The sequence below is a fragment of the Chiloscyllium punctatum genome, chromosome 30, assembly GCF_047496795.1.
Source record: "Chiloscyllium punctatum isolate Juve2018m chromosome 30, sChiPun1.3, whole genome shotgun sequence".
Taxonomy (NCBI): Eukaryota; Metazoa; Chordata; class Chondrichthyes; order Orectolobiformes; family Hemiscylliidae; genus Chiloscyllium; species Chiloscyllium punctatum.
Genome location: NC_092768.1, coordinates 28,317,105 through 28,339,875, shown reverse-complemented (window position 1 = coordinate 28,339,875; position 22,771 = coordinate 28,317,105). Strand labels below are relative to the sequence as shown.

Below are 22,771 nucleotides of genomic sequence, written 5' to 3'. Positions count from 1 at the left end.
CAGTTCGACAATGTGATCTGTGTGCCAAAAAGTAAACATGAATGGAAAGAACAAGTTCTTACATGGTTCATTAAGAATCTATTAAATCAGTGGTTTACCTGTGGGTTTCTGGGTTTCTAAGGACTTTCCTTTATAAGTATCAAACAAGTTGAGTGATGAGTACTTGGTTTTTCCATCCTTTCCCTTTGCAGTTTGCCCCAAACGATCTGACATCTCGCTGGAAGGTCATTGAGTACGGTGGTTCCTTTAGGCACCCCTTGAAATGTGCCTCCTTCTAAAGGGAAAGAAAGGTTCATAGCTAGTCTCTCAGCAGCAGATCTGAATATGAACGGTCTTTGTCAACTTATTTCAACAAAACATAGCAACAGTTCAGTGCTTAATGCAAGCATGATTTTGGTATTGGTCAAATTCAAATGCGTTTTTCCAATGGAAGGCAAGAAGGACAATGTCAGGCAATTTCACAGAAGCATTAAATTTGGCTTCTAACAAGAGGTGATCAGCAATTCCTAGGCACAAGATACCTGCAAGGATTTAGATGGATTAAATTGGTATCTGCCACTAGCCTAGTAATCCCCAAGACCTTAGCCAGGGATTTTGGATGGGTGCAAGAATGCCAGACAAATGGCTTAAACTTGAATGGAGTAAAGATCAGTAATAAAAATCAAGCCTGATGATGACCATGTAACCATCAACTATCATTTTAAAAATGCACCTGGTTCACTAATGTCCTTTAGGGAAGAAAACCAACTATCCTGACTTGATTTGGCCAACTCTTCACAGCTTTCTGATCAATTATGGATAGGCAAATGCTGACACAGCCAATGACTCGCATACAAACTAAAACTTTAAACACAAACAGATGAAAATAAGAAAAATAGACAACAATCGTACTTGTAGTTTACAGAATTTTAAATAAATCTATTTCTAATAAATCAAACAAAAATGACAGTAAATAAAAAAAATAGATCTTCTCTCCCAAAGTAGCTTTGGCTACTTTCTGCTTCCCCGATGAAAAAGGGAGAAGTCAGCATCATTCATACACTGCTAGACACCGCAAACAATTTGTAGAGACAGATAGCCGCTGCATCCTTTAATATGCACACAGAGTATGAGAGAATTTCCAATTACTGTATTGTATGTCCCAGACAAGCCAGAGAAAAGAAAAACCACGCAATTTGTACATCCTTACACCTTTCAGTAGAAAAGGAGAATCGTAAGAGCTCATTCTTCCGAACAGCCATGTTGAAATCTTTGCCTATGAATGCCTTCAGGCTGGACTCAAGGAGCCTTAGTTGCTGAAATCATCTCCCATGCCTTGCCACTATTTCAGCAGGTCAGCGGGATAGTCCAAGCTGCTCAGCTAATTCCTTCTGCATCAGTCTCAGGGTACAGCAAATGGTCCTCTTTACGGATTCAACATGACACAATCTTCTGGTCTTCCGGTTCATTTATGGGGTCATCCTCTTTATCGTTCAAATCCTCTGCTGGTTGTGTTGTGGCAACAATCGGAGGTTCCATTTCCTTGGAATTTTTTTCTAGCTACTGCTTTTGATCTTTTCCTTGTTTCAATTCTGAATGTGCAGATAACCTTCAAGTTCTTTGCCTAGGATGCTACACTAAATTATGTAGCTCAATGGTGGGATAAAGAGGTAAAACTGGAGTTGCCTGCATGCATGTGAAAACTGAACAACAGGGGCAACGCTTACACCAGGAAAAGTGAAGTGGAGTGAAGCCTCTGTGACAGGAGAAATAACGGCGAGATGAGGAATAAAGTACCATTAATTCTCAAGGTAGAACAAGCTAAAACAATGCCACAAAAGCTAACCAAAAAACAGAAAAGAAATGTTGGATAATGTGATCAGTAATGTCATATGCTCTTGGTAATATTGTACACAAATAATGGAGTCCATTGCCAAGCCACGAGACTGTCACATGACCAATTAACACATTACTGCCATGTACTGCTGGTCGTATCTTTTGGATGGCAAATTATGACGGGCAAAACATCGCAAATACACAGAATGGCCGAAGTAAACTGGAGAGACTTCAGAAAAAAAAAGCCAGCATGCACATGTCAAATTGAATGCTTACTTTTGTACTTTAAAGATTCAATGTTCCTCATACGGATTTAATAGACCACTGCACTATATCAAAAGAGCAGGGACCTCTAAGGCCCTGGTGATCTATCCCTCAACCATCATACTTCTTGACAATTTAAATGGATCTTATCTTTGCAACTTGCATGTAGGTTTGCAAAAGTGGTTAGTTTGGTGCAAATCATTTTGGATCCTTCAGAAGGATATTGTACCAGAACCAGGGATCGGCGTCTAAGAATACACTGAAGGCCATTTTAGGACAGAGGGGGAGAAAATTCACTCAGTGGTGAGCCTGTGGAATTCTGTGCCACAGAAAATGTTTGCAACCAAAACTTGAAAAGTTTCAAGAAAGAGTTGGATATAATTAATAGAGCTAGAGGGATTAAAGGACATGAGGGATCAAAGAAAATGTGAACAGGATACCAGGTTGAATGATCACCTATCATATTTTTTAAAAAAAGGTTGAAATGCTTACCCTGCTCCTATTTTCCATTTGTACCCCATATTTTAGAGGAAATAAACTATGATTTACAAAGTTAATATCTTTTTCTCTCCTAAGGATGCAGGTTCTTGCTTTAAAGGGGTTCAAATGTTGCTGAAGCCTTCCTCTGCCACAAAAAGATTACTTTTCAATCAAATGACTATATGGGGTGGCATGGTGGCTCAGTAGTTAGCATTGCTGCCTCACAGTACCAGGGTCCCAGGTTCAATTCCAGCCTTGGGCAACTGTGCGAGTTTGCACATCCTTCCCAAGTCTGCGTGGTTTTCCTGAGTGCTCTCTGGTTTCCTTCCACAGTCCAAAGATGTGCATATCAGGTGAATTGGCCATGCTAAATTGCCCATAATGTTGGGTGCAGAAGGAATGGGTCTGGTTGGGTTACTCTTCAGAGGGTTGGTGCGGACTAGTTGGGCCGAAGGGCCAGTTTAGGGAATCTAATCTACACCTAAAATTAGTGCAGTATTTGTCCACTATTAAATGATCTCCGACTGCAAATTATAGCATGACAGCAAGATGGCAGTCAACTGAACCGTGCCCCGACTGGCTCTTAGAAGGAGCAATTCACATGAGGTCCTTTTGCCCACATCACAACACATTGGCTTTTTTAACTATGCTGCAAGTAGTTCAGCATTTTCTAAAAGGGAAACAATCTGCCCATTATTTCTGCATCCGGAAAAAAAAATGTATATACACATTCAGGGAACGCCATTTTTCAAGCACAGAGCTCAAATATGATGGGCTACAAGAATTCAGATGTCTATCCAAACATCTTAAGTGTATTTTGTTTTTCTGCCTCTACTAATCTTTCAAACAAAGAGTTCCAGACCTCTATCTCTCCCTTATTCCTTTGAAAGGATTTTAAATCTATGCCACCCTTATTTCAAAAGGGATTTAGATCCTTTCCATTCACTCCATCTACGCCTTCTCAACCATGCAAACTTTAAACCAAATCTCGACTCGGCATCCTCAATGCAAGAAAAACGACAAATGCTACAATAATTTCAGTCTTGTAACATAATAACACATGATTGACTTTATTTTAGTTTGAAGGAGGGAAGAGTAGGTTCAGGTAGTACTTTAAACTTAAGAGGGAAATTACAAATTATGAATGAAAAACAGCTAGCTAATACAAACAGGCTAATTACGGAAAGGAATAGATCAATAGGAGGTGCAACAGTATACATTCCCAGGATATTTTAAAGAATACACAGAAGAGATACATCCCAGCAAGAAAAAAGGATCTGCAATTACCTAAATCACAGAATGACATAATCCCAGAGTGCAGAGAGACACCATTTAGCCTATCAGGTTTGCACTGACCTTCCAAGCAGAATCCTACCCTGCCCATCACCCGTCATTTCCAATGACCAACTCATCTAGCCTGCACATCCCTGGACACTATGGGAAATTCAGCATGGCCAATCCACCTAACCTGCACATCTTTGGACTGTGGGAGGAAATCTGAGCGCCCAGCAGAAACCCACGCAGACAATGCGACAATGCCCAAACTCCACACTGACAGTTACCCAAGGCTGGAGTTGTACCCTAAAATGTGGCACTGCAACGTAGCAGTGTTAACCACTGAGCCACTATACTGCCCCTGTACTACCCTTACTTCAATAAGATAGGATCTAATTTCAATGAAAAAACATTTTGCAAAGATGGGTCACAGGTTGGACAGAACATTGTTATTTTAGCCATTTTTATTGAAGAACTTAATTAAGCTGTTTTAATAGGGCTTATTAAGGATGGAAAAAGTAGAGATTTTTAAAAATTCAGTCATGGGAATGAGGGGGTGCTGGCTTGTCCAACATTTAATGCCGCCCCTGATCACCCATAGGGCACCCACATTGCTATTTAGAGTTGCATTAGGCCAGACTAGGTAAGGGTACGTGGTTCCTTCCCTAAAGTACCTGCTGAACCAGATGGATTTTGCCTAACAATCGATTTGTAGTCATCATTATAGGCATCAATTCCTGGTTATTTTATTGGATTCAAATTTCACCATTTGCCATGGCAGGATTCAAACCCCACTGCCAGAACACTACCTGGGTCGCTGAATCAAAAGCTCAATGAAAATACTACTAGACCATCACCATCCCTGTAAAAGCATGAGACAATGAAATCTGTTTCCGCAGTTTCAGTTATCCACAGTTTACTGCAATCTGAAAATATTACATGGAAGATTGCAAATCCAGGGAGCTACTGGGGAGGTAAAATTCCAATTGTGATAGGGTTCACAACTATCTGCAGTTTTGGGTATCTGCAGGAGGTGTAGGAATGGATCACCTGTAGATGGTTGGTGGTGGGGGGGGGGGGGAGCGGAGAAGAGGGGAAGAGAACTTTATACAATATAAAAAGGACAGTTAACCTAGGTATTGCTTCTATAGAAGAAAGTCTGGGGAATTAATGTGGAAAATAAAAAAAAAGTGACAGAGGAAGAAAGCAGCTATTTTTAAATTGTCTTCAAAAGAAAGTGGGGCAACATGGTGGCTCAGTGGTTAGCAATGATGCCTCACAATGTCAGGGACCGGAGTTTGATTCCATCCTCAGGCAACTGTTTACATAGAGTTTGCCTAGTCTGTGCCTGCTGGAGGGGTTTTCTCTGGGTGCTCTGGTTTCTTCCCACAGTGCAAAGATATATAATCTAGATAGACTGGCCATGCCAAATTGCCCCAGGGATGTGCAGGCTAAGTGGATTAGCCATGGGAATCTGTGGAGTTTGCACATTCTCCCAGTGTCTGCGTGGGTTTCCTCCAGGTGCTCCAGTTTCTTCCCACAGTCCAAAGATGTGCAGGTTAGGTGAATTGGCCATGCTAAAATGCCCGCAGTGTTAGGTGAAGGGGTAAATGCAAGGGAATGGGTCTGGGTGGGTTGTGCTTCGGCGGGTCGGTGAGGACTTGTTGGGCTGAAGGGCCTGTTTCCACACTAAATAATCTAATCTAAAATGCAGGGTTATAAGGATAGGGTATCAAGGTGGTCTTGATGGATGCTCTTCAGAGGGTTGTTGTGGATTCAGTTGGCAGAATGGCCCATTTCCACACTGTAGGGATTCTATGATAGTATAAAAGCAAACAGCCATAAGTTACAAAGTGGATGGGAGGGAGGACCTCAACCAAATTAGAAATTCAGAGAAGTGGTACCGAGGATGTAAGAGTGTTGGAAGCACTTTAGAAGATTAATACGTGGAATTGGCAGGTTGCCTTATGGGGACAAATAAGATGGGCTAGGCTTGATTCACTAGAGTTTATTAGAATAGGTGGTGGCCTTGTTGAACTTAATAATAGGATCCTGAAGGGGCATGACAGTACCCACGCAGAGTAGAAGCTTTCTTGTAGGAGAATCCAGAACTACATTAAAAATGAGGTCATCTACTTTTGACACTGGGTCAGAGATTAATTTTCTTTTCCCCGCATAACAGGGTTGAACAAGTTTGGTGTACACTTCCTCAACAAAAAAGTAGCAGAACAGAGTTGACTATTTTTAAAAAGGTTAATGGTAAATTTTGGACGTTTCAGTCAGTTTAGCAAAGTGTAAGCTGTGTACAGTCAGGGCCATTGACTTTCAAATAAAATATTTAGCTAAAGCTGAGGTACAATGGTACTAATTTAATAAACACCAGGCATCACATGGAGGGTGGTCAATTTTCTCATTCCAACATTTATTACATTGGATTGTATCATCACAATTGCATACCAAACCATAAATTTCCAAAGCAGTACAACACAAATATTTGAGAGAAATAATATAGTGAATACAAGTCTTCACCTATAGTGTGAATAACTGTGGTGAAAAATCTAAATGTTTGCAATAAACCCTCTTCAATACATGCAAAGCAGCAGCTGCAACTTCTAAAAATTCTGAAATGTTCAGTCAATTCCCACAAAAATCATATATCCAGTCAAACATTTTATTAAAATAAAAACAATTTTCTTTCATTTATGGATAGACTCACAATACCGTGATGGAGGAAGTCCTATGATTTTAACCCACAATACTGAAGGAATGGCGATGTGTTTCCAAAGCAGGATCACGTGTGTCTCAAAAAGAGTGTTGCTCAGGCGGTGCTCCCACACACTTGCTGCCTTTGTCCCTCTATTTTAATAAGTGTGGATTTGGAACGTGCTGTCAAGCAGCCTTATGTTCTTTTGCGTCTTGCATATGGCATGCAATGCTGCGACTGAGCATTGATGGTAGAGATGATGTTGTCTGTTGATAGTGACAAATCCTGCAGACTGGACAACTCAAACAACTGAAATGTTGTTGGAGCTGCATCTACCAAGGAAAATGGACAGCATATCCCATCACACTTGACTTGCAACTTTCAGATGATAGATAGGCTTTTGGGATTGAGGAAATGGTCATTGCCTGGACCTTCTGTGATACTGTCCAAATTTGCTGCACTTGGACTGTAACTACCTGAAGTTGTGAATGAAGAACATTATGCAAGAAGAAAATTCCCACATTTGATTTTATTGAAAAAGGTGAAGATAACTGGATCAGGACCCTGCAGAAGTAATTACTTTAGTGGTATCCTGTAGCTGGGATGATCGGTCACCAACATCACTTCTTTCTTCATGCTACAGATGTCTTCAACCAGAGACATTTTCATCAGTTCCTCTCAAATTTCCACTGATTCTGGTTTTGCTAGGGTTCCTTGATGCCAATCTCAGTTAAGTGCAACCTTGATGCCAAGGACAATCACTCCCACCACACTTCTGGAGTTTAGCTCTTTTGTCCATGTTTGAACTAAGACTGTAATGTGATCAAAGTCAAGACATTTGCAGAACACAAACGGAGGAGGAGGAGGAGTGAGCTGGTTATTTCAAAGTAAGTGTGCTTGATTATATAATGATTTTTCCCATCACTATTAATGACCAATAAAAAGATGGTAATTGGCCTGATTTGATTGTCTTGCTTGGTCAGAGTACAGGACATAACCAGGCAATTTTCCATTTTGCTGCCAGTTATGTAACTGTACTGGAACCGCTTGGTTAGGAGTGCAACAAGGTCTGGCACTGAAGTCTTCAATACCATTGCTGAAATACTTTCAGCATCAAGGGTAGCATCCAATGCCCTCAACCATTTCTTGATGTCAAGGGGTTGAATTGCATTTGCTGAGGAATAGCACCTGCGAAACAGATTGGATCACTCACTTAGCATTTTTGGCTGAATAATATTGCAAATGCTTCTGGTTGAAGGTACAATCCATCTTGACTTCTGCCCACCATCTGGGCCAGAGCTACCCAGCATCACTAAACCTTCAGCCAATTCAACTCACCCCATGTGACATCAAGAAAAGGCTGAAGGCACTGGATATTACAAGAGAGTTTTATTTATGAAGAGAGATTAGGCAGATTGGGACAGATTTCCTGAGAGCAGAGATGACCACTGGATATTGATCATGGGAAGAAGAGACAGGACATTGAGAAAAAATGACATTAAAAACTGGATGTGGGAAGGAACTTTTTTCTTGGCAGAAGGATCAATGACTAGAGGGAGTAGGTTTAAGATAAAAGGCAGGAGGTTTAGTGGGTAGGTGAGGAGGTTTTTCCACACAGATGACAACAGGAATTTGAAACTCATTGCCTGGAAAAAAGTGGTACGGACAGAAACCCTCATAACATTTTAGTAGCATTTCAGGTGTACACTTGCAATGCCAAGACACATGGGTCAAGTGCTGGAAAGTGGGACGATAAGTAGTTAGATGGTAGTTTTTGACCAGCACAGACTTGGTGGACCTAGAGAGGTCTACAGCACATTGAAAAAGATTTTGTGACTATATAAAAGGCTACGGGCTATGACAAATGTTACAGCAACAGTACTGAAGACTCATGCTGCAGAACTCATCGCACCCCTAGCCAAACTGTTCTAGGGGAGCCACACTATTGTTATTCGACATGTGGTATATTGTCTAGCCACATCCTGTGTACAAAAAGCAGGACAAATCCAAAACTTAGCAATTACAATTTTTGATCAGTAAAAAGAGGGAATGCATAATCAACCATGCTATCAAGTAGTACCTGGTCAGTTGACACTCACTGTTGAGAGAGAGAGACTCACCTTGATATAAAGGCCATATTTGACAAAGTGGGACATCAGGGAGCCCTAGCAAAACAGCAATCAAAGGAGAACCATCTATACAACGTATTCAAAAAGAACGGATACTCAAATAATACAGTCCACAGATTCCTCAAGAACAAACCACGATAAGCAGACCAAACAGCCAGAAACCCTAACCACCTTACCATACAAAAGAAGTTTCAGAAATGACAGCCAGACTACTAAGACCCCTCAGAATCCAAGTAGCACACAAACCCACCAACACACAAACAAAAACTAACAAACTTAAAAGACCCAGTACAACTCATGGATAAAACCAACGTCATCTACAAAATTCCATGCAAGGACTGCCACAAACACTACATAGGACAAAACAGGAAGAAGGTTAGCCACCAGGATACACCAACACCAGCTAGCCACAAAAAGACACTACCCTCTCTCCCTCGTAGCCCTACACACAGACGTAGCCCTACACACCATTTCGACTGGGACAACACATCTATCCTGCGACAGGCTAAGCAAAGACATGCCAGAGAATTCCTAGAGGCCTGGCACTCCAACCACAACGTCATGAACAAACACAGATTTAGATGCCATTTATCAACACCTCAGAAAACGAACAGGAAATGACATCACCACAAACCCAGGAACCCCATCCAGGAGAAAGCTATAAATAGAAAGCAGGAGGCAACAGCTTCGCTTCATTTGGAGGTTGCCACTGATGTTACCTAGCCAGGTAATGAAACGTGTGGATATCAAACCTACACCCTAAGCAATCAATGAGGAATTGCTCCTCTAGTTGGAGTCATCATAACGGATACATAGAAAGATGTTGGTGGTTGTTAGAAATCAGCCACCTCAACTCCAGGACATCTCTGCGAGAGTTTCTCAGTGTGGTGCCTGAGGCCCAGGATCTTCAGCTGCTTCAAATGACCCATCATAAAAAAGGTCAGAAGTGGGAATATTCACCAATGACTGTGCAATATTCAGCACTATTTGTGATCCCCAAATACAGAAAACAGTCCACATTCAAATACAGCAAGACTTGAATAATAGCCATTTTTGGGCTGACATGCAGTAAGAACGGCTAGCATTTATGTGGTGTGAATCAAATGACAGTTTCCAAGAAGAGAAAACTTATCCACCTTGACATTCAACAGCGTTACCATCGAGTCCTCCACCAACATCATCCTGGGGTTTATCATTAACAAGAACTCAATTGGACTTATAATTAGGACAAGAGCAGGTCAGAGGCTAAGAATCCTGCAGTTTATCACTCTCCAACTAACACCACAAACACCATCCACCATCTATAAAATAGAAGCCAAGCAAGCGATGGAATATTCTACCTTGCTTGGATAAATGCAGCTTCATCAACATCATCCAGATGAAAGTTGATTGGCGCCGCATGCATAAACATCCATTCTCTCCACAAATGCACACTGCAGCTACTGAGTGTTGGTCATCTACAAAATGCAATGCAGAGAATTTAAAAGATCCTTAAACAGCACCTTACAATTCCACGATCACTTTCACAAAGACAGAATCAGATATATGACAACACCAACTGCATACTCCCCTCCACGTCACTCACCATCCTGATTTGGTAATTGCTGTTCTTTCAGTTTCATTATGTCAAAACCCTGGAAGTTCCTCCCCAACACCACTATGGGTCAACCTACACCACATGGAGTGCAGTATTTTATGATGACAGCTTACCACTTTCTCAAGGGCAATTAAAAACAAGCAACAAATGCCGAGCCAGCCAATTCCCACACTCCACAAATGAATGTTAGAAATTCAAAACTAGGAAAAAATCAAAGTCAAAATTCAACAAAAAATTCCTATGTTGTGCTGCACTCCCCTCAACATGGAGGATGGTGATATCCATTAAGTTGCCTCCTCCTCCAGTGACTTGAAAAGACCAAGCTCATACTCCTTGTTGCTGTACATTTACCACTAAGTTTACATGCATTTATTAAGACTCAGCTCTAAGAGGGATCCCTTTACCAAAAAACCTTGGGACCAACTGTTTTCAGGATAACGAGACCCCCGTTTTAGGATACACTCATACCAGTCAGGAGTGTGTCCACTTTCAAACCTGTTTGTGCCTACAGTTAGAGTGGTTTCAACCGCCAGTCACAGCCTAGTTTAATCTGCCATCAGTCCGTGTTGAGTCAACAGAACATCATTTTGCCAAGATTTATTAGGCTTTTGGTCTATTTTGAGCAAGCACTTCGGTTACTTGCAAAATCAGAAATGCTGATCTGAATGGGCAAATAACCCATTCTTTCTTAACTGCTGGGTCAGACTGGTACACTGTGCACCAACCTTTTCCCAATCAACAGAATGTGCACTGGGAGGCATAAAGTATTTTTTAAAAATAGAGAAAACATTGTAATACACAATGCAGTGAAAGCTGACTGATGAAAGCGTGAAGTTCACTCACATCCTTTGTAAAAACTGACTTTTAGACACTTAGTTGTTCCTCCCCAAAAGGCCCCAACTCAACACATCCAGAGATCTGTTCAGGTCTGCTTTCGAAAAGACCTTCAACGCTTAGGATGTGACAGTGTGGTGGCTCAGTGTTTAGCAGATGCCTCAGTTTCAGGGACACAGGTTCAATTCCAACTTCTGCCAAATGCCGGTGTAAAGCTTGCCCATTGAACTGTGGGAGGAAGCCAGAGCGTCTGGACGAAACCCACGCAGGTAAAGATCTGCAGATCAGGTGAACTGACCATGGTAAATTGCCCATGGTGTCCAGGGATGTGCATGCTAGGTAAATTAACAATGGGAAATGACAAGCTTACAGGGATAGTGTAGTGTGGGTCACTCTTTAGAGGGTCAGTGTGGACTCAATGGGCTAAAACTGCCAACTTCCACACGAGGGATGCTTTTTGATTTTCGGACAAGCAGATAAAAAAATACCCAACCTGTACCAGCCTCAGCTTTGCATCCTGCTCTTCAGCTGTTTCTGCAGGAATTACCAGCTGTATACATAAAACAAAGCAATGCAATGCACTTTGCTGCTAGAGCTAGCCATCACAACACAATAGTTCTGTACGCCAAATGTTTGCGGAAACTTGTCTCATAACAGAGGTGAAAATAGCATTGCTGCCAAAAGCTGCACCCAGAATGAAATGAATCCTTAGGTGGATTAGTGTCTCCACAGGCAGATGTACAGCTCTCCTTGCATAGTTACAAAAAACTTGTCACATTTATGGTTAAGTCCTCAGTTCAGGCAGCAGCGTAGAACTCCTCAGAACCAGTCACAATGAACTTAATTATTTTTTTAAAAAAAGCACAGAGGGTGTGTGACACTTCACAATTGCATGCGCTCAGTGATTTGTGCCAGCTTTAATGGCCACATTGGCTCCTGTATCTCAGTAAAAGCTACAAAATACAAAATAAGAAAATCCTTGAGACAGCTGACTAGAGTGTGAACATTTACAAACACCCAACTTAATTCAGACAGTCTGCGGCAATCTAGGCTCGGAGATGACAGTTGGTTCCATATTCTCATTTTTGATCCCAGTGTTGGCCATCAAATGAATAGCATTAAACAAAATTTTGCAAGGCTGTATTTAAGTACTTTAATGGTTAGATGGGCATCATGTTAACTAGATTGATTAGGGATAGGAAATTACCTTCCATCAAGAACACTGGTGAGCCAGTTAGGTTTTAAAGTGAAATTTCCTGTGTGTTTGCGTCCAAATTCATAATTCACCATTACTTTTGGGATTGAATCCAATCACTGGTAAGTCAATTTAGTCTTTGATCTCAAGAGTAAAGTCCATTCAAAACTAACTATTTTTCATTTCATAGATGCTGCCAGAGTTGGAGGTTTTTTCCAGAACTGATTTTAGGATACTGCAACGCTGCTGGTTTTAAACATTTAAATCTCCATCCACTACATCCCAGCCAGAAGAGAAATCAGCCTCCTGTCTCCGACCTCAGGCAAAATCTATTTAAGATCCCAAATGTGATGAGAAGTAACTTTCCTAAAGGATGTCACAGAAATTAAAAATAGATAATCAGCAGCCACACAGGATACTTAGACCTCATGCCAGTCTGTACCTGATCAGCTGCATAGCTTTGACAAACAGTTCTTTCTTCAACCACTGATGCATGACTGTTAAATTCAACAGTCCAGCAAATTTTCAATATCAGCTCCTGTATGAAGGTGCCAAGCCGAAACACTCCTCTTTCCCACTGGTACTTCCATTTTGGGATAATTATTCACTTAAGCAAACCATGCCCTATTATTGAGTGAATCACCACAGGAAACCAATTCTTGGTTACTTCTGACGAGGATAACAACATTTCAAAAATAACATTCATTATTACAGTGAATGTGAATGGCAACTTCCATTATAAAATGTCAATTTTCAAGATAAGAATAATGGATAAGACCATTGCCTGTTTTTAGCACACCACATGATTTATTGTTAACAGCTTTCTTACTGTGCAAGTTAAAAACGGACAAAAGCCATTTTTCGATGTAATTCAGTAAGATGGAGGGGCAGCCACCAACATGACAAACAGACATTTGAAATTTCTAACGGTTTCTATTTGACAATTCCTGGAATGGCAGGACTACCTTATGCTGAAAGACTGGAGCGTCTGGGCTTGTACACCCTTGAGTTTAGAAGACTGAGAGGGGATCTGATTGAGACATAAGATTATTAAAAGGATTGGACACTCTGGAGGCAGGAAACAGGTTTCCGCTGATGGGTGAGTGCCAAACCAGAGGACACAGCTTGAAAATACAGGGTAGACCATTTAGGGCAGAGATGAGGAGAAACTTCTTCACCCAGAGAGTGGTGGCTGTGTGGAATGCTCTGCCCCAGAGGGCAGTGGAGGCCCAGTCTCTGGATTCATTTAAGAGTTAGATAGAGCTCTCAAGGATAGTGGAATCAAGGGTTATGGAGGTAAGGCAGGAACAGGATACTGATTAAGGATGATCAGCCATGATCATATTGAATGGTGGTGCAGGCTCAAAAGGGCAGAATGGCCTGCTCCTGCACCTATTGTCTAATTCCTTTAAACAGAGTGCTTAACTTGGTAGATGGTTAACAACTGGTTTTCCTGGTTGAAGACTTTAATGAGAGGTCAGAGACTTAGAATAAGGGGTTAGGTGTTTGGGACTGAGAAAAAGAAACATTTTCTTCCTACGCAAGATTGCAAATCTTTAGAATTCTCTCCTTGGTGAACATACTCAGACTCGAGACTGAAATCAATATACTTTTGAAACAGGATCAAGGGACTTGTTGACAAAGTGGATACAGGTTCAATGCTCTGCCATCTTATGAATGTTGTCACAGGGATTGGAGGGGTTATGCTCCCTCGTTCTGACGCTCTTAATCTAGTTACATTTAAATTAGTTCCACTGAGATCCAGCAAACAAAATTCTGCCCTTGGGGGGAAAAAAAAAATCCATCAAGGTGCATTAGGGATCTCTTCATCCACCAGAGTTATGGCTTTGTTCACCACTTCAATCAAATGGCCACTTTTCTCTCTCAAACTAGTTTGTCAAGGTGTGAATAATACAACTGAGGAACACACGTGACCGTAGACAGACAATCAGGATTGGCTCAATTATGAGACCAATAGCTGATATAAGGGAGGTTAATTAAAAACATCAAAACTAGTTCTTCAAATGTAACATTGGTGTAACCAGTTGGAGTAGGATTCCTTTCTATACTAGATTTTGCCAGTGATCCCAAGTGCTAGTGCCAAGCAGTTTAAGGGATATACTGAATGGAGAAAGATCGTAGGTTGTAACTGGAGAGCTCAGCATCAGCCGTTTTTTTCTTGGTGCCAAGTGTTTACAAAAGAAGAAAGGCGGAAAGTTAAAAAGCATTGTCGATACCAATAAAATGCGGAGGTTGTGGACAGAAACTATTTACTGCATTGAGCAGTTGAACTTCACTGCATTAGCAGGACAGAGCAAAGGAATCACTAAAACTAAAAGGCTCCCATACAGTAGTCTCCTGAATGGTGAAGGGACTTTTTTTGGAATGTCTTATTGGGTCAATATAGAGGATTAAGCCGTAAACTGCAGGTGATGAGTTTGTGTGTATTTCGGTCTAGTACAGCATACATAGTGAAGTGCCATTTTTCAAATGATCCATTTCAGCAAATTCTGGTCAGCTTCCAATGATTACATTAAATATTTAGTTCCCAAAACATATACTAAATAGAGCACTCAGGTCAGTGAAATACAGCTCCCTGACAACAGTGTTTGCAATTATCAACAATGTGGTGGGTATATTTTTGGCTCTCCCACTAATTCTCTAAAAGCACAGATGGAGGCAGATCTTTGGGGACAAAGCAAATCAAAGAGGAGGAAAGATTAGGACAAAAGGAGAATTCAGGCAGACAATCAGAACAAATCTTCTTGAACAGCCTTTAGAGACTGCTCCTATTGCTGACTAGGACTCAGTACCAAAATTGCATCCTTCTTAAATCAAAGCCATCATGTGTACTAAAGCCACAGAAATGTAAAAGTGCCAATATGAACACTTGAATATATTAGTGAGATCACTATCTTTTTAAAAAAAAACAAACTTAGTGTGGCTTTAGTCTCCTGAATAATTTTCACCTCGAACATGAAGGGATTTACTAGACTGATAACTAGAATGAATGGGTTGTCTTATGAGCAAAGACAGGACAAGCTGGGCTTGTTTTCACTGGGACAAGCTTCATACAATCAGGAAGAAGTGATCATATCCACAGCAAAATATAGCTTGAGTGAGTACATAGTGTGGGGAACTTGGAGGCAATGTGTATATTTGGTGTGGTGGGGCAGGGAGTGGTGGTGTTTGTTTTTTGGGATCACAGTTTACCACTTTTTTTTAATTTAAAAAAAAGATAGGAACAATTGAACTCCAGGATCAATACCCAGGAGTAACATCACAGATTAAGTGGGACAGTGGTTGATAGTCACTTTTAGATTGAAGCGAAATAGGAGAAATATTTACAGTCTGCAAACTAAAAGACCAGTACAAAAAAATTTTTTTTTTAAAAAAAATCAAGTAATTGAGAGAGATTTCAGGCCAGGCCAAGGGTGTTGTAACTGCACGATGTGGGGAGCTGGTGGATCCCATTGTGGTTCGTATCAACCGCATCTGTAGCGCGTGCTGGTTCTTTGAGGAACTCCAGCTCAGAGTTGATGAGCTGTAGTTTGAACTTCAAACACTGCAACACATCAGGGAGGGGCCAGTTACCTGTGTTCAGGAGGCAGTCAAAGGACGGCGTGACTACAAGCAAAGCAAGTAGAAGGGTCCAGGAAATAGTGCTGAAGTCCTTGAGCTTTCATACCAGGTTTGATATTCTTGCTGTGTGGTTGAGAATGAGAGCTCCCAAGAGGATAAGCAAACTGACCACACTACGGTACAGAGAGCCATTCCAGAGGGAAAAGGAGAGAAAAAAAAAAGGGAAAAATGTAGCTGTAATCAGAGACAGTATAGTCAGGGGAATAGATATTTGACCCTGTGGCCAAGATCATGAGTGCCAAAGGCTGTGCTCCCTACCTGGTACCCAGTTCAGGATCTCATCTGGCCTGAAGAATTGGGAGCAGGAGCAGAAAAATCCAGTTGCCATGGTCAAGGCAGGTACCAACAATATACAGAGAAAGATATAGGGAGTACAAGCAATTTGGGGCCAAATTAAAAAGCAGAACAAAAAACAAGTGATAATCTAGAGATCATTACCTGAGCAAATTGGCACAGGTAAAACAAGATTAAAGATGAAAGTGCACAGCTCAAAAGCTTGGTGTGGGGAAAGCTCATTCATGAGACATTGGCATAAGTACTAGGGAAGGAGGGAGTGGTTCCAATGGGACAACAGTTCTAGTGAATTTTATAACTCCAGTCGTAGATATGGCTTTAAACTAAATACGTGGGAGAAAGTCGCAGAAGTTAAACTTTTCAGAGCAAGCAATACAACGACAGTATGGAAAGGGTCAGGAATCTAGTTTCAGACACAGCAGGTAACAGGACAAGTATGGAAAGGTTGGGAGGGAAGTGCAAAATCTATGAATGCAGGACTGAAGGAGGGCCACTTGACCAAAAATGTTCATTTTGCTTAGTCTCCACAGATGCTGCCAAGACCTTCAGAGTTTTTCCAGCAATTTGTTTTTGCTTTTTCAGTTTCTATGCAGGACAGAGGGTTTTGGACTTAAAACTGGCACAGAATACAAATCAAGGTAAATGAACTTCTAGCACAAAATTGAAATTGGCAGCAACGAATGTGGGTATTAGAGAAATGGCTGCAAGGAGATTAAGGCTCAGAACTAAATATCCAAGGACACATCCTATTGAAAAGGCAGACAGAGGTGGCAGGTTACCTTTCAGTAAGGCAAGGAATTAAAATCAATAGCAAGTGATATGGGTTGAAAGGCATAGAATTACATTTTCAAAGAATGAGTACATTAAACAAGGAGAACCAGCAGACTGGATTTATTGGGATTTCCAGAAAGGCTTTTGACAAGGCACCAAAAGGCTAAATAAGAGCCATGGTGTTAAGGGCAAATGGACTGGCATGGATAGCAGATTGGCAGGAAGCAGGGAGTAGGGATAAAAGGGGTCTTTTCCAGGATGGCAGCCAGTTACGAGTAGACCTAGATTAAGTAACAAAGGACATTGCTGCTAGGTTTGCAGATGGCAAATATAGGTGGAGGGATAGGTAGTGTAGAGTAGAGGAAGCAAAGAGTCTGCACAAAGACTTGGATAACCTAGGAGAGTGGGCAAAGAAGCGACAGACTGAATACAACGTGGGAAGGTGTGAGGTTATGCACTTTCGTAGGAAAAATGGAGACCTTGGAAATGTGAAGTGGAAAGGCACTTGGGAGCCCTAGTTTAGGGTTCTCTTCAGGTTAGCATGCAGGTTCAGTTGGCAGTTACGAAGGCAAATGCAATCTTAGCATTCATTTCAAGAGGGCTAGAATACAAAAGCAGTGATGTAGTACTGAGGCCGACTAAGGCTTGGATAATGTGGTTAAGAAACACAAAAGACCATGAACGAATGGCAGAGTAGACTCAATGGGCTGAATGGCCTCTTTCTACTCCTCTATCTTATGGAGTTCAGTAAAGTGAAGAGTAGAAGGTCCCAACTGGTCTTGACATGTCGAAAGGATATTTCCTTTTGTGGATTAGTCCAGAACTAAATCAATCATTTTAAAAATTATGGGTCATGCTCTTCACACTAAGATGAGAAATGCTTTCCTTCAGAGGCTTGTGAGACTTTGAAACTCAAGTGACCCCTAACGCGCTGGTAATGCTCTCCTATCAGGCAGATGCTTGAACACATGCAACAGCAGGCTCAGGGACAGCTTATTTCTGGCATTATTAGACTAAGGAATGAACTCAAATAATGCTGATCTTGCTGCGCCCAAGCCTTGCGCGATGTTGCGAATATGTATTGGGTATAAGCAGACAGGGAAAGCGTTAAGTTCTGAGTTTGGTGAAAGAGGTTCAGCTGAGCAGGACTCAGATAAGAACTTACAGTTAACAATGGTGATGCAGGCAAGGGTAATTTATTACATAGAGTCACTTAAGACATGACAGCATTCGGTTTGTGATGTCAGTTAACAAGTTAAAAGTATTCATTATGTGGCAGATGTCATATTCTTTATTAACGACACTTGCTGATTGTAACAGTTAATCAATATGTATGTCACCTTACACGGATGCTCCTCGCTGTAAAATAAACTTTACAAGTCATTGAGAAACTGCTGTACCAGAGAAAATCATGAACTCATGTCTCTGTGCACATGGGTGAGAGAAGAGAGAGGGAGAGAGAGGGAGAGAGGAGGAGAGAGAGGGAGAGAAGAGGAGAGAGAGGGAGAGAAGAGGAGAGAGAGGGAGAGAAGAGGAGAGAGAAAAGAGAGGGAGGGAGAGAAAAGAGAGGGAGGGAGAGAAAAGAGGGGGAGAGAAACCTCTCTCTCCAGGGCCCAGAATAAAGATGGGGTTAAAACTATACCAGTGTCTGAGCGTTTTGCTTCGACAGGAAAAAAAAATGGGATAACAAAACAGGACAACATAATAACCAGCATGCCTAAGTTTGTTTTTATTTCACTCTATGATCTGCCTGCACAGCTCATAAATAAAGCTTTACACTCTACCTAGGTACACACATTACAATAAATAAAATTAAGTATCATTGAAAATTTTAAAAGCAGAGGTGGTTAAATTCTACACAGACCAAAGCAGCAAGGGTTACTCAGGAGATAAATGGTGAAGCTGAATTTGAAATAGACTGACCTCAAAATCATTTTAAAAAGGTAGAGCACGAGAAGGGTCAGATGGTCTGCCCATGCTCCTATGTACCATGTTCATAATGGAAATTAAACATTTGGGCTATGATGAATAACTCCAGCAAGTGCCATTCCTTACTTCTATTATGTTTGAGCATGAATAAAATTGCAATGCCTATACAGGGAATTTTTGTTACACATATTTCCTAGTCAATGAGTTGCGAGAGTCAGCAGTCTCAGGAATTGAATCAGTTCATAAAACACACAGTAAGGTAATAATTTCTATTTAAATAAAAGGATGAATGTTCAATTGCGTGTGCAGAGTCATGACAATTATGCTGTACAAACTTATCAAAGAGACACAAAAATCTTCCAAGCTGCTTAGGAAGATCCCAATACAAATTATATCACATCTGATCAGTCCTAAGAATAACAGTCAGGAGTTCTGGATGTGGGTTTGCTCGCTGAGCTGGAAGGTTTGTTTTCAGATGTTTAGTCGCCATACTAAGTAACATCAGCAAGTCTTTGGATGAAGCACTGGTGGCATGGCCTGCTTTCTATTTGTGTGTTTAGGTTTCCTTGGGTTGATGTCATTTCCTGTGGTGACATGATGTCCTGTTTTTTTCTCTCAGAGGGTGGTAAATGGGGTCCAAGTCAACGTGTGGCTTGATAGAGTTCCAACTGGAATGCCAGGCTTCTAAGAATTCTCACACGTACCTGTTTGGCTTGTCCTATGATGGATGTGTTGTCCCAATCAAAATGGTGTCCTTCCTCATCTGTACGCAAGGATACTGGTGAGAGTGAGTCATGTCTTTTTGTGGCTAGTTGATGTTCATACATCCTCGTGGCTAGTTTTCTGCTTGTTTGTCCAATGTAGTGTTTGTTACAGTTCTTGTAAATGACATTAGGTTTTGACAAAATGACATCGACAGGAAAACACATACTGACCAAATACTGAACTACAGAAGCAATCATCCCAACACCCACAAACAAAGCTGCAACAGAACACTATTTCAACAAGCCACCACACACACACACTGTAGCATAGAGGGACTACGCAGAGCAGAGGAAAACCACCTATATAGTGTATTCAACAATGAACACAATCCACCAATTTCTCAGCGACAAAGGACAGACATCACTTTGACTAGGACAGCACACCCATCCTTGGATAAGCCAAAAGAGAGACACGCATGAGAATTCCTAGAAGTGTGACATTCCAACCAGAACTCTAGCAACACACACAGACTTGGACCCCATTTACCACCACCTGGAGAAAAAGCACAGGGAAAATGTTACCACAGGAAATGACATCATCAAACCAAGGAAACCTAAAAATAGTAAATAGAAGTGGGCCATGCCACCAGTGCTTTATCTGGAGGCTCACTGATGTTACCTAGTATGGTGACAAAACTTCTGAAAACAAACCTTCCAGCTCAGCGAGCAAACCTACATCCAGAACCTCAACCTGAGCTGCTAATCTTCTCAGCAGCTTTTGAACTCCATGATTGGTGTAAATACAAAGTCATTTTTCAGGGAACACCTGGTTAGTTCAGGAAATGTACAGGTGCTGCAAACATGAATTTAAAATGCATTATAGGCAGTTTTATTAAAACATGGAAACGGGCAAGGTCACCAATGATACACAGAATCAAAAAACTCAGCAAGATCATCCAACTTAAATTACTAGAAACTTCTCAATGCTCAAAATAAGCTGCAATTTGGGGAGAACATGATCAAATTCTGTATGTCTGTATCCATTTAGGTAATTATATGAGACTGCACATGCCTCAGTGTCGCTATCATTGCTCATAACCTGGATGGAAAATCTCAACAAGCATCTGCCAGAGTATTCACTGCCAATAGCAGAATAAAAGCAGTTACCACAAATCAAACCCTCTAAAAGGTGGTAAAAATAAATCTCATACACAGGCATTTACAAGCTTTCTAAAAACTGGGTGATTTTTCTCAGTTCTGTTAAGTGGTAACATCTGGGTGACTGAAACTTCAAAGTTACTAGATAACAGGAACAATTTTACTTACTTCATTGACATTTGTGAATAGTCCTGACAAATACAAGCAAAAAGTGAAAGTGGATAGTGTAAACACATTGGTCTGCTTCAAATTCAGGTTAAGCCTAGTGAAACTGCAGCGAAGGCAGAATGGTTATAATGCTTGCTGATTACATGTAGTGGGAATAATTTAAAGGTGATGACACACAAACAGTACTGAAGCATTGGACATTCAGTGCATCTCCCAAAAAAGAAAAAACTGGATTGATGCGTGCAGTATTGAAAACACTGATTTTGACCATGCTTTTTGTCTTGTACTCAATATACGACTTGCAAGAATAAACTTTTTTATGAGCAGATCTAACTGACATTAGATGCAATTCTGCAATTGGCTAATTCAGCATGTGGATGCACTTCGAAAGGTCAGCTGGGCGTGCATGCGCACCAAGACCTACATTTATTCATACACAGGGTCCTGTCCTTTGCTGACAAAGAACATACGCAGGCACTGTGACAATTGCAATTCAACACAATAGGTGGCAGCCACTCCGAGCAATCTAGTAATTTACAATCTAAACAAAACTTGGCTGTTTGTTAACTGTCAGTATTAATAAATTAAAAATCACAACACCAGGTTATAGTCCAACAGGTTTAATTGGAAGCACACTAGCTTTCGGAACGACGCTCCTTCATCAGGCGTCACTCCGAAAGCTAGTGTGCTTTCGATTAAACCTGTTGGACTATAACCTGGTGTTGTGATTTTTAACATTGTACACCCCAGTCCAACACCGGCATCTCCAAATCATGAGTATTAATAAGTTCACTCTCCATGACCACTTCTGTACCAAACATCACATCCTTCTCAGTAGGAATGTTGTTCCTTCCCTTCATTGACATTTGTGAATCGCCCTGACAAATACAAGCTAAAAATCTTTGGACAACCTTTTTTTTCCAGCAATGCCGAGGTTTGTGCTGCTGTTAAAATTGGGTTAGAAACATCATAACCTCAGATACCAATTCTATATTCTTCAGCTTAATCAAATCCTATTCAGCTTCTCATGCCACAGCAGACAAAAAAAAGTTACAAAATACTCTAGCCATACCCACAGCAGCTATGGACTGAATGCAAAAGTAACCAAATTAAAAATCTCAACAGACAAAAAAGCAACATGAGATTAGAGAAGGTGCTAAAAACACCCGTGTTTTAAGTATTACACAAGTAATTCAAGCTTAGCTCGTCGTTAGAGACTATCAAAAACCTTGGAGATGATCCAAGCCATCATTAACACTCCACTTATGGAATCTTGCAACAACCTCTGTATCTAGCAGAAACAGGTCACATGTTAAATGCTTGAGCCTATGTATTTAAATCACACCAGGTAAAGACAAATCCATTCTCTTTGAAAGGAACTGCAACTAAGCAACAGCAAGAATAATATTAAATAGCAATATATAGAATCTCGCAGCATTTCATTTGAGCACAAACTGCATGCTTGCTAATTATAATTAAAGTAATGGTAGCACATCAGGGCCAAGATGAACCCAAAGTTAAACAAAACAAAAAAACAGGAAACGGTGGAAATACTCACAGGTCAGCATACAGTGGAAAGAGGAACAAACAATTAAACACTAAGTATGCAACCCTTCAGTTTTGAGCAAGGGGTGGGACAGGACAGAAGGAAAAAAAGAAATTCTGTAACAGGACGGAAGACTGAAGAGACTGGATGGCAGAAGAGTCCTCTAGGACTAAATGAGAATGGCAACGCATCAAGACAAACAGAAGATGGGCCTACGATATCAACAGCTACATTTATGTACAAAAGCAAAAAAAAGAGATGAACCA

At 41.0% G+C, this 22,771-nt stretch overlaps 1 protein-coding gene across 5 annotated transcripts in view; it reads right to left on the bottom strand.

Moving 5' to 3' along the window:
• The window catches only part of LOC140455351 (protein PRRC2A-like), a 135,018-nt gene that overhangs the window by 82,937 nt on the left and 29,310 nt on the right, over positions 1–22,771 (bottom strand). For 4 of the 5 annotated variants that reach the window (XM_072550136.1, XM_072550140.1, XM_072550138.1 and 1 more), the window contains exon 2: positions 99–274. In XM_072550136.1, coding sequence (XP_072406237.1) covers positions 99–213 — 115 coding nt within the window. In that variant the 5' untranslated portion in view covers positions 214–274. The remainder of the gene's footprint in view (positions 1–98; positions 275–22,771) is intronic. The other variant, XM_072550137.1, reaches the window with a different exon arrangement.